Source organism: Trematomus bernacchii, unplaced genomic scaffold (genome assembly GCF_902827165.1).
Source record: "Trematomus bernacchii unplaced genomic scaffold, fTreBer1.1, whole genome shotgun sequence".
NCBI classification, from domain to species: Eukaryota; Metazoa; Chordata; class Actinopteri; order Perciformes; family Nototheniidae; genus Trematomus; species Trematomus bernacchii.
Window position 1 is genome coordinate 3,861,724 of NW_022987708.1, and position 18,563 is coordinate 3,880,286.

General features: G+C 43.7%; 1 protein-coding gene across 1 annotated transcript; it reads left to right on the plus strand.

Annotated features, from left to right (window-relative positions):
* The first annotated feature begins 350 nt into the window (after positions 1-350).
* glulb (glutamate-ammonia ligase (glutamine synthase) b) lies at positions 351-2,874 on the plus strand. The gene is made up of 7 exons (XM_034140802.1): positions 351-483; positions 839-1,019; positions 1,124-1,285; positions 1,370-1,516; positions 1,607-1,734; positions 1,813-2,012; positions 2,096-2,874. The coding sequence occupies exons 2-7, from the start codon at positions 854-856 to the stop codon at positions 2,412-2,414; spliced, it is 1,122 nt and encodes a 373-aa protein (XP_033996693.1). The 5' UTR covers positions 351-483; positions 839-853; the 3' UTR covers positions 2,415-2,874.
* Positions 2,875-18,563: the final 15,689 nt, after the last annotated feature.

Here is an 18,563-nt window from a genome sequence, read left to right on the forward strand (position 1 = left end):
GTGTGAACGCCTAAAGGACAGCATGTTTTTTATTCAATATTATGCAAGCCCTTCCTACATTCTGGGAATTGCTTTGGTTATAGGTATCACATTTAGTCGCTAGAGGGCATGTTTACACCGATACCAGTGTAAAGTGTCTCTTTCTCTCTGAGTTTCACATCTTAAACAGTTTGATTTAATCTCTGATAGAGTGGGCTTCATCATGCTTCAAACGTGTCGATGAACGGTCATCAGAAGTTAAAGCTCCTCCGCGGGGATGCTTTGTTGTTGAGTGAATGGAGTCTCCGTGCTGCATCCTCTCACCACGGGCTGATCACGTTGTCCGTCAGCCAATCAGAGGCGGGGGAAATGCTCTCAGCGCTATAAAGCAGCGTGGAACAGTGAGTGAGGTAGGCAGGAATGAAAAACAATAGAGACCTTCTCAAAGACTACGCATCCACAGGCTCTGATCGTCTTCTCATATTTTCCTACACTTAACCCAAGGTAAGGGCTCTAGATGTCTCCTGATTCACTCTCTAGTGCTGCTGGTTTATGCCGAGGATCATTGTTTGCACGCTGCTGAAACTTTCCCTTTGTTTCTACCTGTTATGTCATGTTACGATGTTGACGGAAATCCTTCATAAATGTTGTGTAGTGTAGGTTTGTGTTTATGTTGATTAGTCTGTCTCATATGAGCATTGGTACATTTACAAATTATAATTCCTTGTCAGTGACATTCTGTTGTACAATTTCTGGTTAAAAGGGCCTTTTCAATGACATCCTCCTGGTTGTACATGTTGTACTCCGTGATAGTGGCTCCCCTGTGTTTGGCTTATGCTCTGTTCTCTTTACTCTGTAGGATTTGGTCAAGAAAATGGCCACCTCAACAAGTTCAAAATTGAGCAAAGCTGTAAAGCAGCATTACATGGACCTCCCTCAAGGGGACAAGGTCCAAGCAATGTACATATGGATTGATGGCTCTGGAGAGGGACTAAGATGCAAGACCAGAACTTTGGATTCTGAACCCAAGACCATAGAGGGTAAGCTCAAGCATCCAATATGATCAACACAACCCGTAACCAAACATATTTTTCAGAATTTATATACTGATTTAATTTAATTTAAAAAAAAAAAAATGTATTAGAACTTCCAGAGTGGAACTTTGATGGCTCCAGCACTTACCAGTCAGAGGGCTCCAACAGCGACATGTTCCTGATCCCCGCCGCCATGTTCAGGGACCCGTTCAGGAGAGACCCCAACAAGCTGGTGCTCTGCGAGGTGCTCAAGTACAACCGCAAGCCGGCAGGTGAGCAGATCAGAAGGAGCCTGGGTGTTGTAGTTCAAGCTTCCCTGTGTTTGTGCTTATCCTAAATCGTTGTTTTTCCAACAGAGACCAATCTGCGCAATACCTGTAAACAGATCATGAGCATGGTGGATAACAACCACCCGTGGTTCGGTATGGAGCAGGAGTACACTCTCCTGGGCACCGACGGACATCCCTTCGGTTGGCCCTCCAACGGCTTCCCAGGTCCCCAAGGTGAGTTCTGCGTCTCGAGTTTGTCTCGTTGTTTATTGAAATATAATAACTTGGTGATTCTTAATATTTGGTTTCCTTCCACCTGATTAGGGCCTTATTACTGTGGAGTGGGAGCAGATAAGGCATACGGGAGAGACGTGGTGGAGGCGCACTACAGAGCCTGTCTGTACGCCGGGGTCGAAATATGTGGCACCAACGCTGAAGTCATGCCAGCTCAGGTAATAACTTGTCTTGTTTATCAGTTTGCCACTTTTAAACTAGCATCAGTCATTAATGTTGTCTTCGTTGTGTTCCAGTGGGAGTTCCAGGTTGGACCAACTGAAGGTATCAACATGGGGGACCATCTATGGATCGCTCGCTTCATCCTCCACAGAGTGTGTGAGGACTTCGGGGTGGTGGTCTCCTTTGACCCCAAACCAATCACAGGGAACTGGAATGGTGCTGGCTGCCACACCAACTTTAGCACAAAGGAGATGCGCGAGGATGGCGGACTAAAGTAAGTATTTGGTTTTATAATTAATAACTGGTGAGAATTTTCAGTTTTGAGCGCGTTTCTAATTCTGTTTTTTTTTTTTACAGAATCATTGAGGAGTCGATCGACAGGTTGGCGAAGAGACACCAGTATCACATCCGTGCCTACGACCCCAAAGGAGGGCTGGACAACGCCAGGCGCCTCACCGGACGCCACGAAACCTCCAGCATTGATGAGTTCTCGGCAGGCGTGGCCAACCGTGGCGCCAGCATCCGCATCCCCCGTGCCGTGGGTCAGGACAAGAAGGGCTACTTCGAGGACCGCCGTCCGTCAGCCAACTGCGACCCGTACATCGTCACTGAGGCTCTGGTACGCACGTGTCTACTCAAAGAAGAGGGAGAGGAGCCCAGAGATTACAGAAAATGAACAATGTCAATACCAGTACTGTATTTAGCCATGTCTTTTCAAGGCTTTATAGATTGATTTTTACCACTTTTTTCACAACAGATGAAATAATTATAGAGGAATTGTTTGTGCATACTTTATGCATTTGGTTGTATGCAACCTCTAGAACACTGCCAACACATTTTGTCATGGCAGCTAATACCGTGTATAGAATTACATTATTGTAATGTGTTAAGTTGTACTAATGAAAACCTGTTGAAGTGCAGCAGGTTTTGCTGTATATCTTGTTACTCTGACCCAAAGGATTGCAAAGGCATTTGAATGTTTTAGCAGTCTTACCGGCCTCTGTCGCAACGTTGGTTTCCTCGTGTTGTCGTTAGAAGAGGTCCATATGTAATCTACTTTTTATGTTGTTTTTCATAATGCTGTGTGTTTTCACTTGCAAATGTCAAAAAATAAACACTAACATTTGTAGTTCTGACTCGCGTGTATCCTCTTCTGCTTCATGTTAAGTTCTGACACGAGCCTGTGTCACATGCAGACTCACAGCTGATGCGAATCTCTGAAATGTGACCGGCGTTAAGGGAAAATGAGCTGTAACCTTTACAAACTGGTTAATTAAGACTCGGGTACATCCACATCCTCCTACTTATCCAAGAGCTAAACCCACAAAGTGTCGCCTTCAATAGAAAGTGACGTTAAAAGAGTTTTGACTCATTTTATTTACCAAAGGTAGTGAAAACATGCAGTGAAGATTGGCTCAGTACTCTTTGCTGGCTTTTCTAGGTGAAAGGTCTTTCCCTTTTTATATATACACACATGATCTTTAACATCTGGATTGTTTGTAAATGTACTATCTTTTTGTCCCCGCACAAATTCTGTTGCAAGTCTGTCAATCCTGGGAGAGGGGTCCTCCTCTTCCTTCCTCGAGGTTTCTCCTGTATTTTCCCTGTTAATTTGGGGATCTGATGCTGTGAAGATCTAAGGACAGATGTCATATGCTGCACACACTGTAAAGCCCCCTGAGGCAAATGTGTAATTTTTTATATTAGGCTATATGAAAAATATGTTTTTTTCCACTTACTAAATGATTATGCAAAGTTGATCATTCATAAAAAGGAACATGCGTTCTCTACTGAATCATATACTCTAAAACTTGTCACAATGTCGTTTCGGAATAATACTGTCCGGATCTCCATTACATGTTGGAACGAGACGAACTGCGTGTCACCAATATTTTTCACTTTCGCTAAGTCTGATTCAGTTTCCAGCTTCCGGTTGAACTTGATTCATGGCTTTAACACATGTCATATCTGTAGAATGATCGAGGGTCGAGTATCTTTCACGACTCAGGTTTATTATACAGTAAGTCTAGATATTACAGTAGGCAGCAACATGACAACTCGCGGGCTTACTCTGAAGTAAAGCAGTCCTTCGCATGCCGTAAAGCATGTCGCAACACTGTCGTAACAGCCTTAACTCTGTATGCATTGTATGCATATGTGACATCTCCCCTTTTTTCCTAGTTATTTAATTTTAAATAACTGTAAAGAGTTTTGACCGATTAGTCAGAGCATCATCCTGTAATAGTAAACAACAGTCAAACTGTGATAACAAATGTTCATTGTCCTATGAATACAGGTTAACTTCACAGATTATGTTAATAAAGATGGGTAACCAATACCTTCAGTAGTGCTGTAACAAAATAAAATTCAAGATGCAAGTTTTCTTTTCTAAACATTGCAGCAGTAATATCACATTTGTACATAACATTCACGATAAACAGAACTCAAAATTCAGCAGACTCAGAGTCCACCTGTGTTTCCCTATTCATTTTCTCCCCCCCAAAGGCCATAGGTGTTTTTTTCTTCTATTCACCCCCAAAGGTCATTGTGAAACACCCAAAACACTCCTGTCTACAAGTCCAACCTAGTGGCCGGCTTACTGACACGGCCAGACTAGGGGGGTATACTACGAATCTAGTTCAACATATCCTGGATATGTTTTGAGTTATCCGGTTGACTAAATCAAAAAAAAAAACGCTCTCGCTAAACGGTCCTACGACGCTGGCTATCAACTCGATCGCTCAAGCCAGCCGTGTCCTATCTAGTTAGGTGCGCGTTCACATAAAAGGGGTGGTATTTGGAGCATTCGACCAATCACAAACATGGAGAAGCCGTGTACTGACAGCGCAGCGCGTCATATATTTCCTGAATGAAAAGTCAACTAATATTAGACAAATATGAAGACGTTAAACTTTAAACATCCATGACTTAAACACTTTATCCAGGATAAAAGCCACATAGTTGCAGCTGCAAGGTGAATAGGCTACAGCTGGTAAAAGAAAAAGTGTTTGAATGCGTACATCAACAGGTTTATGATATCACTGCCCCGTCTAAGACACGAGTGGATCTGACTTTAATTACATTTGACTCGAGTGTTTCGTCAACTTAATGTGTTGCTTAAAATAATACTTCTGCATACAGTATGTGACACTGTGAGTGTTGCACGGCAGATACGGCTCAAGAAGCTGACTCAGATAAGGAAACATATGATACATTATGATGTGATATCATGTGATATGAATGATAATGGGACACATCGCCGTCTGCACTCACAGTGCTGCGGACTGTAGGCTACGTAATGTTACTTTGATCCGGTTACTTATGTTGTGGCAGATATTTAAGTAAGCTTTCTTAACGCTAATGTTATAATAGTCAGATTGCTCTGAAGATGGGAGCTGATATTCTATTCATTTTCACGTTCACATAGTCGGTGATTTTGGCCGGCCGTCTTTCCTGCAACGGCAGTTTAAACTATATTTCCTTTCTCCTGTCATATGAATTGATCGCTTTAAACTCCGCACAATGAGCTCTGATTGGTCAGCAGGCAGTGCTTTTATCCTGGAACCTATCCTGCTCCGGAGGCTAGCCGTTCAGAATAAGTTATCTAGCCTGCTAAAAAGTGAACCAGCTTCGTAGGACCGGAAACCCCTGAAGTTAGCTTGCTAAACGAAAATCTTGATTCGTAGTATAAGCCCCTGGTCTGGACCCGTCCTGGTGTTGTTGTATGGGTTGTCACCTCACTCGGTTTCAGGGTAACAGTCTCTGGTGTGTTGGCGCTTACAGGCTGGGAAATCGCCACAGCACTCTCTGCTGGTGTTAGTGGGATGTGCTGTGCAGGTCGGGAAGTTGGTTCTGCCCGGAGATGAAGTCGGTTCCGTCGCAGCACTGCACCTCCTTGTGTGTTAATGAGGTAAGACCTCGGAGTAACACACTCTTTTGAGACGATTGCTGGTGTCTTCCAGGACTTCTCGTTGTCGAGCTTGGTGGAGACTGTGTCTCCTGGCTGTAGAGCTGGAAGATGCCTGGCATCATGTCGTCGGTTGTAATAAAAGGCTTGTTTTGCTTTCTCACTCGTGTCCTTTTGTTTGACAATCTGTCTGTTAGGCCATTTAGGCCGTAGATTTTTCTCGAGTGTCGGGAGCGTCGTTCTGATCTTTCTCCCCATTAGCAGTTCTGCTGGACTGACTCCTGTGGTAGTACAGGGGGTGGATCTATAGCACATAAGGGCTATCAGCGGATCTTCCTGACGAAGGATTCTCTTAGCGGTCTGTACTGCTCTTTCGGCATGACCGTTTCCTTGAGGATGGTGAGGACTAGACGTGATGTGTCTGAAGTCCAACCGCTGTGCCAGCTCCCGGAATTCTGCACTGGAGAATTGGGGACCATTGTCTCTCACAACCTCTTCAGGAATTCCGAACCTAGCAAAGGTCGTTTTAAGTCTCTGGATGACAAGGGCACTTGTCGTAGATGGTAGTTGTAGTATTTCCAGATACCGTGAATAGTAGTCTGAAATCCCAAGGTAGTTGTGCTTGTTATGTTCGCAGAGGTCGAGAGCGATTCTTTTCCACGGACGATCAGGCAGTGGTGTGGAAATAAGCGGCTCTTTTTGTTGAGCCCGCTTCTGCTCCTGGCAGCTCTTGCATATGTTGACAATGTTCTTAATGTCTACAGAGAGCCCCGGCCACCAAACTGATGCATTCGCCCTTTCTCTGCATTTTGAGAGCCCCTGGTGTCCCTCATGTATTTTCTGCAAAATGTCTGCTCTCAGTGACCCCGGAACTACGATCCTGTTTCCTCGTATGACTAAGCCATCAGCTTCCGATAGCTCATTTTTCGCTTTGGTGTAGTCCCTGATGTTCAGTGGAACATTACTACTGTATTCAGGCCATCCTGTCCTAATCAGCTTGATGACAGCCTGAAGCTCACTGTCGGCTGCTGTCTCTTTTCTGATATTCTGCATTCTCGTTGGAGATGCTGGGATGCCCTGTATCACTGTGGCTACATAGCATGCCACATCTTCTTGAGTGTCAGTCTCTTCCTTTGTGTGTGTCAGTGGGCTTCGGGACAGTGTGTCGGCGACAACAAGGGTCTTCCCAGGCACATGCTCTGCTAAAGGTTTGTACCTCATGAGCCTCATTAGTAGACGCTGACATCTCAAGGGGACGTTGTCTAGGCTTTGTTTGTTGATCAGTGGCACTAATGGCTTGTGGTCGGTCTCCAGCCTGAACTGATCCAAGCCACATAGATACTTGTCAAACTTCTCACAGGCCCATACGCTAGCCAAGCACTCCTTTTCTATCTGGGCGTAGCGTGTCTCCGCTTCTGTGAGACGCCTCGAACAGTAGGCTACTGGCTTCCACTCCTCTTCATGGAGCTGGAGGAGGACCCCCCCCAGGCCATAGCTACTGGCATCAGCAGACACCGCTGTGGCTTTAGCCACATCATAGAAGACAAGAACAGGTGCCGTGGTCAGCATCTTCTTAATGTTCTCAAAAGCTGACTGCTGTGAGTGACCCCAGGTCCAGATGTTCCTGCTCTTCAGAAGCTTGTACAGTGGTTGACCTATTTTGGAAAGGTTTGGAACGTACCTACCCAGGTAGTTCACCATGCCCAGGACTCTTTTCAGCTCATGGACGTTTCCTGGTGGAGCCAGTTGATGTATGGCTTCAACTTTATCTGACAGCTCCTCCTGCCCGACTGACTGCTCCCGGCCCGCGCAGCGTTCAACACGCACATCTTCGTCAGCTGAGACGCACTACACCTTCGGCAAGCCCGGAGCGAAAACTTTGCATGGCTTTGCTAAATGCTAGGTCGATAGCAAACAAAACGTTCCTGCTAAACGGCTTCTTCACCTCTCATGAACTGGATTTTATGTTCCTGACGGAGACCTGGGTCCACGCTGGCGAGTATACACCGTTCTCTGAACTTCTTCCTCCTGACTGTACATTCTTCAGCTCCCCCCGTGCCACCGGCCATGGTGGGGGCATAGCATCAGTGTTTAGAGCTAGCCTCCAATGCCGATTGCTTCACCCTGTAACTAGCTATGCTAGCTTTGAGTTGCAGCTTTTTGAACTGAACCCGGCCTCGCCTATACTCTGCGCAGTCGTGTATCGTCCGCCAAAGTGCAATAAGGATTTCATAAATGACTTTTCTGACTTTCTGTCCGGGATCATGGTGAAATATGATCGTGTTTTGATCTCCGGAGACTTCAATGTCCATGTGTGTTGCGAGTCCAAACCTCTGGTTAGGGACTTTTTAAATCTCCTTGATTCTTTTGGTCTCGTTCAGTCCGTGGCTGGCCCAACACACGAAAAAGGACACACTTTGGACTTAGTATTATCGTTTGGACTGTCTGTATCTGTGGATGAAATATGTGCAGCAACGCGTATCTCAGACCATTTACCGATTCTGTTTACAACCACCATCCCTTCCGCAGGAGTCGAATCATGTGCCCCTGCGCGTCGTCTGCGTTCGATTAACCCCTTGACTGCCTCACAGTTCTCTGATGTTTTTAATGCTTCTCCGATCTGTAAATTAGATGTGAACTGTGCTTTTAATGCTGATGAGCTTATCTCCATGTTTGACTCGACATGCACACTAATACTGGATTCTGTTGCTCCTTTTACGCTTAGACGCACCAAAGTTCTCTCAGAGCCGTGGCTCAATGACTGTACTTGTGCTCTCAGACGCGCTTGCAGGCGTGCAGAGAGAAAATGGAAAAAGGATAAACTCCATGTCTCCCTAGAAATCCTTCGTGCTTGCCTTTCTGACTACCAGACGGCAGTCAAAGCAGCCAAAACAGAGCACATTTCTCTGTTAATCTCCAAAAACAGCCATAAACCTCAGGTTCTTTTTAATGTCCTCAACTCTCATTAATCCCTGTGATGTTTCTTCTATTGTGCCATCGACTACTCTCTGTGATAAGTTTCTTACATTTTTTATTGAAAAAGTATCTGCTCTTAGGCTAGCCCACACTAGTGCTACCCCAGATCCTGCTCCTTTTCTGTGCCCTGCTGTCCTCGACCACTTTGAGCCTGTATCCCTCTCTTCTCTCTCGGATGTAGTCAAGCACCTGCGGCCGACAAACTGCACCTCAGACAGCATTCCCTCTCGCCTTCTCAGAGATGTTTTGGAATCAGTTGGTGCAAGTATTTTATTACTTATAAACACCTCTCTTACCTCAGGATGTGTCCCAGCTGCCTTCAAACATGCCGTGGTTAAGCCACTACTTAAAAAGAAAAATCTCGACCCCTCCATTCTCGCAAATTTTAGGCCCATCTCCCAGCTACCTTTTTTATCTAAAGCCCTGGAGCGAGTAGTCTACGCCCAGCTGCAGTCTTTTTTAACCATGCATGGAATCTATGAAAAGTTTCAGTCTGGCTTCAAACCCATGCACAGCACTGAAACAGCCCTTTTAAGAGTTTTTAATGATCTGCTCCTAGCCGCCGACTCAGGTAGCCCAGCTGTCTTAGTGCTGTTAGACCTGACAGCTGCCTTTGACACTGTGGACCATAGCATCCTGCTGTCACGGCTTGAACAGTCCGCTGGCATCACAGGCTCTGCCCTTGCATGGTTCAGGTCCTACCTGACAGACCGTAGCTTCTCAGTACAGCTAGGTGCCTTCTCCTCTGCCAAAGCCCCTCTTACCTGTGGGGTTCCCCAAGGCTCGATTCTGGGCCCCATCCTTTTTCTACTGTACATACTGCCCCTAGATTCAATTCTCACTAAACATAACATTCCCTTCCACTGCTACGCCGACAATGTACAGATATATCTGCCTCTCAAAGCAAATGTCAAACACTCACTACAGCAGTTGATGGACTGCTTAACAGAGATAAAATCCTGGCTGAGCAAAAACTTCCTCAACCTCAACGAGAGCAAGACCGAGGTCATCTTTTTTGGACCGCAACCTCCAGCCTCTCCGGTTGATATTCTGGGCTCTCTCAATAAAAACATCCTCCCCTCTGTCATGAACCTTGGAGTGACCTTCACTAGCACTTTTAAATTCGACAAGCAGGTCAGCACCGTAGTCAAATCCTGCTTTTTTAAAATAAGACTATTGGCCAAAACCAAGTCGTATTTATCTTTTAATGACTTAGAAAGGGTTATTAACGCCTTTGTTACCTCAAGACTGGACTATTGCAAATCTCTGTATGTGGGTATGGACCAGGCCTCAATTAAACGCCTGCAGCTAGTCCAAAACGCAGCTGCACGTTTCCTGACTGGCCACAAAAAGCGTGACCACATCACCCCAATTCTGGCCTCACTACACTGGCTTCCAGTTCGGTTCAGAATTGATTTTAAAATCCTTTTATTTGTTTTTAAAGCACTAAATGGGCTGGCTCCGGCCTACATAGCTGAACTCCTCCAGCGCTACACCCCAGCCAGAGCTTTAAGGTCTGCTGACCAGCTGTTGCTGATAGTGCCCAAGACCAGGCTTAAAACCTGAGGGCACCGAGCCTTCGCAGCAGCTGGCCCTAGGCTCTGGAACATTCTGCCCCTCCATGTGAGGTCGGCCCAGACCCTAGGGGTTTTTAAATCTACACTAAAAACACACTTCTTCTCTCTGGCCTTCTAGTTAGAGCGGAGCACGACTCCTGACTTTTCCTTGTGTTTTGTTTTTTTATATATATCTGTTGTAATTTATTGTCTTTTATTGTGATTGTAGTAATGTGTTTTTATTACATGTACAGCACTTTGGCTCGACCAAAAATCGCTTTTAAATGTGCTTTATAAATAAAACTTGATTTGAGTTTGATTTGATTTATCAGGGTCGGGCCTGACTCCTGACTGGTCGATGAGATGTCCCAGAAAGCGTAGCTGGCTTTGTCTGAGGGAGCATTTATCTTTATTGAGTTTTAAGCCTGCTGACTCAACACGCTGTAGTACCTTCTCGAGTCTGGCGTCGTGCTGTTCTGTCGATGTCCCATAGACCAGGATATCGTCCATGAAGACTTCAACGCCTTCCAGCCCCTGCAGAGTCTCTAGCATTTTCCGCTGGAAGATCTCAGGCGCACTGGAAATCCCGAAAGGTAACCTTTTGAAACAGTACCTGCCAAACGGTGTTATAAAGGTTGTTAATTTACAGCTGACTGGGTGCAGTGGGATTTGCCCGAACCCACTTGCAGCGTCGAGAGAGGAAAACACAGTTGCACCACTTAGCTTTGCAGTTATTTCATCAGAGGTAGGTAAGATGTAGCGCTCTCTTTTTACTGACTCGTTTAGTCTTTTCAGGTCCACACAGATCCTGGCTTTGCCTGTGGTTTTCTTTAGAACTGGCACCATAGGAGCACACCATTCAGTTGGCTGTGTTACCTTCTCGATGACACCGTTCTTCTCCATCCTCTGCAGTTCCTCTTTTACCATCTGTAACATTGGGAAGGGCACACGACGTGCTGTATGCACTGCATATGGTTGAGCCCCATCCTTTAATTGGATTTTAACAGGTTCAGTTTTTAGTGTGCCGTGCTCACCATAGGCTTGAAGGTGTTCACTGGTAGTGAATTTCACTTCATCAACACGCCTCACCAGGTTCATCACCACTGACCGATCCCGGCTGAGTAGGTTATTGACACTCTGGCCACGGACTACATATGATTCAAATAGGTAGTTATTTCCCTTGTAACTAACTGTAGCATTAAAGCGTCCCAGACACAACAGTTCACCTCCTGGGCTGTCTAACCTGTTAAGCCCCGAGCCTGTTTTTCAGGTTTCAGGCTCGAAAATGACATGCCCAAAACAAATGACTACAACTTCACTTCTAAAAGGGTTATATGAATAATTTCTTTTATCAAAGCAAGGTTACATCTGTCAGTTGGATGTAGAAGTGTCAGAATCAATATAGATTTGTCTCAGTCAGAGTAAATTCAGATGGAACATAGTAAAAAAAGGTAAATTCTTACCTCCGCCTAAAGAAAAAACATTACTTATAGTGAAAACCACCCTTGAATGATGGGATGGTAGACTAAAAGCTTTAGGAATCCAAACTATAACATATAATAAGTACCCTGTATCAAGATTGAGGCAAAACAAGTTAAATTTGACCTTTTTAGAGAGGTTTAGCAAAAATAAGTTCCAGGCGGAATAAGCTTTCGGCACATTTGGGTACATCTGGTTCCATCAGTGCCATTTGACCTTTTTCAGGTACCAGACTATAAAAATGATGTATTACATTGAATTATCACCATAGGTATTCATTCCATCCAAAGAAAAAAAAATTAAATTAAAAAACTTTTTTTTTTTTTTTTAATTTGTAGCCTTAACAGGCTAATGGGATGTCAGCTGGTTTCAGTGTTTTTGGTGGAGTGAGTGTGTGAAATGCATCCTCACATAAGACGCTGACATCAGCTCCTGTGTCAATTTTAAATTCCATTGGAGTAGAATCCACCTGGAGCTGTACTGTCCACTGCTCTTTCTCCTCTGCACTGCACACTGAGCCTAAGAAATAATGGGTCTGCTCAGCCTGTACAGTCCCTGTGACCTCATTCACTGATCTATTGCTGTTTCGGCACACTCTGGCCCAATGTCCTATTTTATTGCACTTGCATGTAGCTTTAGCTGCAGGACACCCTTCTTCCTTGCTATGCTGTGATTTCCCACATTTACCACATTTCCTTTCACTTCCCCCCCATTTTCTGTCTTTTGACTTGCCTTGATGTTGTTGAGGTTTCCATTTGTAATTTTTTTCTTTGAATCTCACCTCCTGTACTGATCCCACTGTGTCTTCCTGCAGACTAACTTGTGCTGCGACATCCTCTGACTGCCTGACGGTCCGTATCGTCAGTGCTAGTGTTAGGTCCGCCGTTAGCTGCAGCCTGCGCGAGAGCTCTCTGTCTCGTATCCCGACGACAATTCGGTCACGGATATTCTCATCTCGGCTTGCGCCAAACTCACAGTGTTCTGATAGATCATACAGGGATCGGATGAAACCCTCTGCCTTCTCCCCTGGCCGCTGGACACGCTGGTGGAAACATGCCCTCTCGTGGATAACGTTCCTCCTCGGGAAAAAGTACTCGTTGAACTTTCCCACCACAACGGCAAAGTCATCGCCGTCATCTTCTTCGGCAAAAGTGAACGACTTGAATATGTTTTCTGCCTCGTTGCCCATGGCATAAATCAGGCAGCTCACCTGCACTCTCCCGTCATCTTTGTCGAGTTTAGTAGCGAGTCTGTACCGCTCAAAGCGTTGCCTCCATTCTGGCCATTCAGTCGGCTTATCAAAAGAAAAGTTCGCTGGGGGATTAAACTTGGCCATTCCGCCGTCTATATTCCTTTACTTTGTCTTGTTTATTTCCTGTGACTCACCGGTCACTTCTGACACCATGTAGAATGATCGAGGGTCGAGTATCTTTCACGACTCAGGTTTATTATACAGTAAGTCAAGACATTACAGTAGGCAGCAACATGACAACTCGCGGGCTTACTCTGAAGTAAAGCAGTCCTTCGCATGCCGTAAAGCATGTCGCAACACTGTCGTAACAGCCTTAACTCTGTATGCATTGTATGCATATGTGACAATATCAAAGTGGATTTCAAAACACGTTGATTACAGCGAAGGCACAACTCAGTGTGGTGAGTCATCACGCCAAGGGTTCTTATTGCCAAAATCATAATGGGATGAACTTTGAGAAATTGATTGTTAGAATTTTTTTCTGTGGCTTTTCTGCTTCAATCAGAAAGAAAGACAAAAGGGAGGACATGCAGCACAGGGTTCTTTCCATTAAGAAACTAAAAGCTTCTGGATTGTAAACTTTTTTTCTTCTGCTTCTCATTTCGCAAATGTTCCTTCCCTCCAGGCACTAATGGTTTCCATTTAGTTCATGCTAGCATGACAATCCATTTGCAAAGATTCCAAACCTGTTTGAGTTTAGTAAATCGTCACAGTAAAGTTGTTCTTGCTTTAAATACTTAAATACTTATAATGCTGCATTGTTTCTATGAAAGTAGGTGCAAGAGCAAAGTTTATAATGCACCAAAGTGAACAAATATATACATTTTCACTTAATAAATGTGTGTCTGAGTGATCTATTCTTATCATTTAGGCTTTGAGCCTAAATTTAACATGAATCAGCGTGAGTGTTGGAGAGTTTATTTCAGTGTGAGGCCATGAACTGGGTGTCAGTGAGGACACAGTGTGGTGAGGGGCTCTGTAGTCAAAGTCGTGTCTCACGCTCGGTCCTCCACAGCCATGTTGTTTCTGGTGTCCTTGAGTGAAACCTTGCACCTCTTCTCACTACCCCAACTTTTAGAAAATCATGTTCATTTTTTTCCACAAAAAGAACCTTTCATTACAGTAAATCTACATTATAAAGCCTGAAGTGTGATGTACAGCAGGACTCACACAGACTGCAATGCATGCATTGTAATTAAGGCCTCAGGGTTCAGACACATACATAATGATTTTCTCGTCTCATAAATATCATGTAATAAAAGCTAAAACATGTGATAACAAAGGGGATTCATATAAAAGGTATTAAGGTAAACAATCAAATCTTTTTTGCCCCAGAGTTAATTTCATGCCTGATTTACTTTAACTGTACAAATGATTCCATTACCAAGATCATACTGTGCTATACCCTATTAAAGTGTAAAACAAACCTGGGGCAGAACAGGTGCTGTCAAGCTTAGCTTACCTTTCCCCTTCATTCAGTGAGTGAATCAGGTGTAGGGGTCTCTGGTGTTCAAGACAATGAAATGAATGTCCCCTGTTCAGCTTCACATGGAGCAATTCAGATTGAACTCAAATCTGTCTGGACTCTGATCAGGTTAGGGTTAGAGTGGTAGAGAGAGCAGTAATATGTGTGGATAAAGTACTTCTCTTTCTGCTATTCTACATTTCTTTGCTTTCGCATTCATGTTTTTGTTTTTTAACTTCTACCATGTTAAGGAGCTAATTCCTTGTATGTGAAGACTTACTCAGCAATATTCTGATACTATAGCTAAAACTGCAAGAAAGAAACATGGTATGTGGCTTTTTTGGTGTGGACAGCCACACTTATTTCAGTTTATTTAAAAGAATATACTACAAGATTTAATTTCTCTTCTAAGCTGATCTATAACCCTGTATCGCAGCACGTGTAGTGGCATTTGCTCGCAGCGACGTATTTGACTGCAGTCTGAGAACACACCAAATTCAATTTGCCTCGGAATTCATTCAGAAGGATGTCCAAATCAAATTGCATGGGCCTCTTTAAATCATGTCCACATGCTCACTCTGAAAATGTCCCTGCATTTAAATACAACTTGCAAAGAGACAGTTCAGGGGCATATATTTGAATACTTGAAAATGTATTTATATCCTTTAGTTAAAGGGGACCTATCATGCAAAATGCACTTTTGTACGTCTTTTATACATGAATATGTGTCCCCGGTGTTCCAGGGAACTCACCAAGTGTCAGAAAACACAACCCTCTCTATTTTCCTCCATACCCAAATCTCTAAAAAAGGGGCTGCAACGGGTCTGATAAAAACTGATCCAGATTTGAACACTGTCCTGACGTCAGGACGGTGGCGCTACGGCTATTGGGCCAACTCTCCCCCTATCAGGGGAATGTGGGGTTGCGCCACGGCCGGCCATTGCCGCTCGAAAGCGCTGGAGACGCTGTAGTACATATGCCAGGCCTGTAAGTGGCCACAAAAGCAGCGAAGAAGACTTCCCGCCCATAGTTACCATGGTTACCCTTCTGTTTATTCTCCGCTGTGGCTTTTTTTCTCCCTCCCCGAGGCAAGCGTTTGCTCCCGCTGCAAACGCTTGCGGGGAGGGATTGCTCAATGCAATCCCTCCCCGTCGAGGCAAGCACTGTAATTCTCTCCGGTTAGTCCACCAGCAGATGACAAACACCCACCTCTCCGCCTCTTTCAAGGAACGAGGGGACCGTGCGGCAGAGTTTCAGTTTCAGTTACTTTCGCCGGTCAAGATGTCCGTTAAAGTTTAAATCTTCCGGACAAAATTAGAAAAGTGCCGGTCAAAGGTCTTCTTTGTTATTTATTGAGCTTTAAAACAAATGAATAACGACTCTATATAATAAAACACGGAGGACGGAGATCTCTTTTTCTCCCCCTCTTCTGACAGCCCAGCAGCTGATCAGAGCACGTCTACCCTCCCCTGCAGGGGGGCGTGGTCAGCAGAATCAGACCCGTAGACAGCAAACAGCACATAGAGCGAAATGAGGCATGGCTAAAATGCATGATCTGTATGATATTTTGAAAACAGAAACGTATAAATATACCTTATATAGGTATGGCCCTACAATATATCATTTAAATATAGCATGATAGGTCCACTTTAAGTGAAAGTACATGGTGACCATGTGGCGGACTGGCAACAAGTCCTCCAACTCATACGACCAAATGGGCCGATTGTTCAGGCCCTTATTAAGACCAAATATGTCGTTTGTTCAAGCGCTTAATACGTCCTATAATTACGTTTTAAAGTTTTCGCCCTCTAGTGCTCCCGTTGAATGCAAACGTTACAGATGGTCGTTTATTCACAAATAACCCTCTCTGTAAAATCCTAAATTGTAGGATAGTTTGGCCATTAAAACGCTTTTTGATTAGATTTCTAGCGAGAAGTGTATATTGTACTTTTAGAATCCACGTCCAGTCGATATGTAGGATCTATAGTTTGATAGATATTACGAAGATGATTTGAGGTATGCGGCAGCCTCCATGTAAAGTTACGGGTTGAAAACAGTATTTCCGGTCTCTACGTTTTCATAATGAAACCAATGATCAAATGATTTAACAGTGATATCTGCAGTACTCATCCACTAAAAAACATCAGTTTATCCTTGTTAATTATACGACATTTATTGGTTTAAGTTGTGTACAATGCTTTTGTGTTTTTCCCATAGGTTTTTCTCTTTCGATTCTGAGAGACACCTTTCTTTTTTCAGAGGTTTTGATAGGCTAAAACATCGATTGCATGTCGGGATATGGTGTTTATGCGATATGAAATCGGAAAAACATTTTTTTTAAATAAAATAATACATTATTCCGAGTGTTCTTGCTTTTCTCTTTGGAAGTCATCACATAACGGCATTGTTATACACGGTTCGGCTGCATTAAATATTACATATCTGCCGTAGATATTTATTTATAGAGCCCTGATCAGAAGACCTTTTGACAAACTGTAAGAAATGCCGCCAAAACTGAATACGTGACGTGGATCATAAATGTATTAGCAATTAAACAACATCTTCCATTTCTTTTCACACAATACTGTACGCCTCCTTGCAGTATCAACACTAATTCGGCTGACTTTTATATTTGATCCAATTGGTAGATAGATTATATTTACACCATAACGGTGCACAGCTGATAGAAAGGGATTTTTTTGTAGTTTTTAAAGATATTATTTACTGAACTACCTTTCCAACTCCTCATGCAGTTGACTGTTACAGGTCTATACAGGTTCATGGTACAATGCATAAGCTTCAAATCGAGAGACTGAAACTGTATTTTCCTTTACCGTTCTGTTTTAATTTCACAATAAAGTTAATAGTCATATTATGTTTGATATTATTATTAGGGCTGTCAAGTTAACGCGTTAATAACGCGTTAACGCAAAAAAAAATTAACACCACTAATTATTTTAGTGTACATGTACATTAACGCATGTGTATTTTTTGTCCTCGGCCGCCCCGTAGTTTCAGAGCGCATCGAGTTTAAAATACCATCTACAAGCTGATACTGACAGCCCCGCTCCTGCCGCCCGCTTGTGGCAGACCACACTTCCACGCTCACCGGCAGGCCCGGACTGGCCATCGGGAGGACCGGGAGGGTGTGTGTATGTGTGGCGCGAGCGAGGCACACCTTACGTGTTGTTGTTGTTGTTAGCATCTGGTGCTAGCTAGCTGCGCTAACGGATATAAGGAGCTGTTTCAATGAAAACAGAGGAGCGACATTTCGCCGACAACTGCGCCGAGCACTTGACTTTATGCAGGTAGCCAGACAGTGGGACATTGTACGAAAAATCTGCACACTCAGCACGGATAGTGCGCACAACATGATTGCAGCGTCCAGGCAGCTCCCGTTCGAGCATATATGCAGGTGTGCACATAACTTTTTGAGTGAGTTACTCAGATGAGTACCAGGAGACAGCGTTTGGTACTCACCCCACATGAAGCGTGGTGTTAATAAGTGCAGTCTTCCTCACTGTCCTCCTCAGTGTCTCCTTCACTGTCCTCTATTTACACTTCTTGCATGCTAGATGATGAAGATGATGAAGATGCACCTCCCTGTCTCTTTGTAAGCCTCCAATTTGCTTTCTCCAAAACTTGTTGCCAAAACTGTGAAGTCCTTGCATTTCCTGAGGCCAAGTTGAAGGATCAAATACTAAGAAATTATCACATGACTTGAAGTCATATCTGATTTCAGAGGTGGGAAGTAACAAAGTACACTTATTCAAGTACTGTACTTAGGTACAATTTAAGATACTTGTAGTTTACTTGAGTATTTCTATTTTATGCTACTTTGTACTTCTACTCCACTACAGTTCAGAGGTAAATCATGTACTTTTCTTCCACTACATTTATTTAATACCTTTAGTTACTTTACAGATGTGGATGAATGATGTGAAAATATAATCAAGTGTTAAATCAGACTTTAGTTCCACCTGGAGTAAATCCACAAGCTACCCTGCAGTATACAAAGTCATTCAAACTAATTTTTAAACACTTTAATGATCAATAATTATAAAACATATCATATACATTATTATGAAATGGACCAATCTGCAAAATGACTACTTTTACTGTCGCTACTTTAACTAGATTTTGATGATAATACTTTTCTAATTTTACTTGAGTAACACTTCTTCCACCTC